The sequence below is a fragment of the Apteryx rowi genome, unplaced genomic scaffold (genome assembly GCF_003343035.1).
Source record: "Apteryx rowi isolate R43461 unplaced genomic scaffold, aptRow1 scaffold_942, whole genome shotgun sequence".
NCBI classification, from domain to species: domain Eukaryota; kingdom Metazoa; phylum Chordata; class Aves; order Apterygiformes; family Apterygidae; genus Apteryx; species Apteryx rowi.
In genome coordinates, this window is record NW_020451252.1 from 147,529 (window position 1) to 151,510 (window position 3,982).

At 59.1% G+C, this 3,982-nt stretch overlaps 1 protein-coding gene across 1 annotated transcript in view; it reads left to right on the top strand.

Annotated features, from left to right (window-relative positions):
- The first annotated feature begins 7 nt into the window (after positions 1–7).
- The window catches only part of LOC112978567 (brain-specific homeobox/POU domain protein 3), a 4,493-nt gene continuing 518 nt past the window's right edge, over positions 8–3,982 (top strand). Inside the window, exon 1 of the mRNA XM_026092169.1 lies at positions 8–958. Within this exon, the coding sequence (XP_025947954.1) occupies positions 129–911 (783 nt within the window). The 5' untranslated portion in view covers positions 8–128 and the 3' untranslated portion in view covers positions 912–958. The remainder of the gene's footprint in view (positions 959–3,982) is intronic.

Sequence of the window (3,982 nt, forward strand, 5' to 3'; positions counted from 1 at the left end):
TCCAGATCCAAGGTAACATTTTTGCGGGCTTTGATGAGACCTTGCTGCGAGGTGCTGAGGCTCTGGCCGCTGTGGATATAGTATCACAGAAAACCCACCCTTTCAAGCCGGATGCCACCTACCACACCATGAGCAGCGTGTCCTGCACTCCTACCTCGTCCTCCGTGCACCTGCACCACCCGTCCGTGCTCACCACACACCATCCCCACCACCACCACCACCAGCCCTCCCAGGGCCTGGATGGTGAGCTCCTGGACCACCTCAATTCTGCCATCCCGCTCGGAGGAGTGCCCGGCCCAGATGTGGGCTCCACACCTTCACACCCTCACTCCCACATGTCGGCCATCAACCACATGGCCCACCACTCCCAGCCTATGAACATGTCCCACCCCCACGGCCTCACTTCCCATGCTGTCATCTCCAGCCCCGAGACGGAGACGGACCCACGGGAGCTGGAGTCCTTTGCTGAGCGGTTCAAGCAGCGGAGGATCAAGCTGGGGGTGACCCAGGCTGATGTGGGCTCTGCACTGGCCAACCTGAAGATCCCAGGGGTTGGCTGCCTTAGCCAAAGCACCATCTGCAGGTTTGAGTCTCTCACCTTGTCCCACAATAACATGGTGGCCCTAAAGCCCATCCTGGAAGCATGGTTGGAGGAGGCAGAGCGGGCCCAGAGAGAGAAAATGACCAAACCTGAGATTTACACGGGGGGTGACAAGAAACGCAAGCGCACCTCCATTGCTGCCCCTGAAAAGCGGTCACTGGAGGCCTACTTTGCTGTGCAGCCACGGCCCTCCTCAGAGAAAATCGCTGCCATTGCCGAGAAGTTAGACTTGAAGAAGAATGTGGTGCGGGTCTGGTTTTGCAATCAGAGACAGAAGCAGAAAAGGATGAAATTTTCTGCCACCTACTGAAGAAGGGGCTGGGAGGCCAGTGGGGGGAGCGCCTGGCCCCCCAGCCAGCCCAGCATGACCCTGGCCTCAGCCTCTCCAAAACGGGCAGGGTTTTTCATTTGTTTGTTTAAAAAAAAATGGAATAATAAACCTAAAAAGGAAACCTGCCCAAAGCAAAGTGAACAGCCTGGTGTCGGCTCCTCACCCCCGGGTGAACTGGCCGCGCTGTTATGACTGGTACAGACTGCTTTTGTAGACAAAACTGGGGGAAAAGGAAAAAAAAAAAAAAAGAGAGAGAGAGAACAGGAGAAAAAAAGAAAAGACAAAACGAAAGGCCAGGGGGGTTTACGGGGGGGGTGTCGGAGTCAGGGCAGCGGCGGCGAGAGCCTGGGCAGGTCTTTGTTCCAGCCCCCCCGTCCCTTCCCGACTCCCTGGCCGGGCAGGCGGGGACAGGGGACACCGATCCCTTCTCGGTGCCCGATCCTCTTCTTTAAAAAAAAAGAAAAAAGAAAGAAAAAAAGAAAGAAAAAAAAAAGAAAGAAAAAGATCTCGAAGCCGCCCTGGACGGCTGTAAATACAGAGGCGCCGGCCCTGCTCACCCGCGCTCGCTGCAGAGGGTCCCCACGCACACTTCCACACACACGCACACACACCCACTTGCATGGTTTTGTTCGCTATCCCCTGCTCCCAGCAAATCCATCGCATTTTTGCAATAACGTTTCTGTTTCTACCTCATCGGCTAAATTAAAGAAAAAAAAAAAGGAAAAAAATTAAAAAAAAAAGAAAAAGAAAGAAAGGAAAAAAATTGGCACGCCCCTGGAGTCACGGTTTGTTCGGGGAAAATGGAGATTTATTTTGCTTTGGTTTCGCTTAAACTGTTCGATAACCGTATGATTTCACGGTAAAAAACCTACGCTTCGACAATCAAATCATTCGGGCTCACAGAAGCGGCGCCTCCACGGCAGCGGCGCGGCTGCTGCGGGACTGGCCAAGCCGGGCTGCCCGGGGCAGCCGGGGGTGCCGGAGCGGCCGCGGTGCCCGGCCCCGGGCCCGCCGCGGGGACGGTTGCCTTTGCAAATAGTGAACTCTGCACTTTCTAAGGCAAGAATACTTTTTTTTTTTTTTTTTTGCTTTGCATATTTAATAGAGGAATTTGCCTCCGTTTCCTTTTTTTTAAAACGAGATTTCGTTTCGCTGTGTGTGTGCTGAATGAAATTTGGTGTCTGTGTACGCTGCAGCATTTCAAATAAACCATGCACGTTTTACCTCACTATCCTGCCTGGCGGAGTTACTGCGGCTCCCGGGAGCTGCCCGGGCCCGGGCCCCGGGACGCGTCCCGGCCCGAGCAGCACATGGCCGGTGCGAAACGGCTGAGGGCCCCGGCGCGGCGCGGCGCGGCGCGGCTCCGCGTGTCCGGTCCCGCTCACCGAGCTGCCGCCGTTTCCCGACAGGACCCGTCGGCGGGGTTCGGCCTTTCCCTCCCCCGAGCGGAGAGAGTCGAAACGAAACGAAACGAAACAGAACGAAATGAGACGGAACGAAACGAAATGAAACGAAACGAAACGAAACGAAACGAAAGGCGGCCACCCGCCTGCCAGTGCTGCCAGCCCCGCCGGGACCCGCGGCCCCCTCACGGCTCCCGAATGGGCTCGATAAGGCTGGGATGGGGCCGGCGAGGAGGAGAAATCGGCTCGGGGGCTCGTCCAAAGCGAGCTCCGCCCGCCCCGCCGCCGACCCCGGAGCCGCGGCCCGGGAGAGTGCAGCCGCCCCCGCCGCGGGGCCGTGACTGAGGGCCGGGCTGACCGGGAGAGTCCGTCCTCAGCGCCCCCTGCCCCCTCTCGGGCCCCCTCCCTGGCCAAGCCGGTAGGGCCCGACCTCCCGTTTGTATTTCAGTATCTTCTTGTATATTTGGCCAGCACTGACTCGGCAGGGTTTGGCGGAGAGGGGAAAAGAGTCACTTCCCTGGCCGGGATCAGCCTAAATTGCACGTATTTAAAAACGCCACATATTTCTCCCTGGGTGTGTTTTATTTTGAGGCCCAGAAAATGCCCCTTTGGGCTAAATTCGTTTGCGCAGGGTCGGGCAGAAGCTGAGCGGCAGACGGCAGGGAAGACTCTGCCTCTCGCCCTTAAACGAGTGCGAGGACGGGATGCTTCTCTCGGGAGGGGGAGTCCTTTCAGTCAGGTCCTGCCATCTCCCCTGCCCTGACACAGGGACGAAGAAGCATCCTGAGCAGACTGGAGAAAGGGTATTTCATCTGCCAGGTCCTCGCTATTTACGTGCATTGAGTTTCGTCTCTAGCAGCCACCGATCTCAGCCTATTGCATCGAAACAACTTCCAAAACAAGATAAAACCACTTAGAAATTGGGGCATGGCCGCCGGGGGTGAATGCCTCCCCGTGTGATTGTCCTCTCTGTAGCGGGGTGAGTGCGCCTACCCGTATTTTGTTCTCCCCGTCACTCAGCTTCGTGCTTTTGTTTTACAACTTCTTCGGAAACATAAACCACCAAGCTCAGCTCCGCCCGACCCAGAGTGACGGGGAGAGCCAGGACTGTGGAGTGTGCAGTCCCCGAAGGGAGCGGCGGACGGGCTGGCGGGAGGCCCTCGCTGCCCGGGGCTGCCCGCGGGCCGCAGCGCCGGTGCCGAGCACGACTGGACGCCCCGACCGCGCCGTCGGCGCCCCGGGCCAGCCGGCACAGCCCTTCCTCCTCGGACCTGGGGCGGGACGAAGCACGACAAGTCGCTCTCGAATTCATAGCTTTATCGGGAAAATTATGAAGAGCGGCGAGGTAGACGGGGGGAACCAGGTGCCCAAAGTATCCAAAACAGCAAGGAAAGCAAGGCGAGGAGCCGCTTGACCTAACTGAGCGGGGCAGGCTCGCTGCCGGCTGCCGGAGCAGGCAGCACTCCGAGAGCTGCCCTGCCTGCGCTGCCGGGGGACAGGAGCGGGAGCAGGTCCCAGCCCGCGGCCCGGGACCCGGGGCACGGCAGCCTTCCCACGCGACCGGGACCCGGGGCACGGCAGCCTTCCCACGCGGCGCGGGGCCCGGGACCCGGGGCGCGGCAGCCTTCCCACGCGGCCCGGACCGCC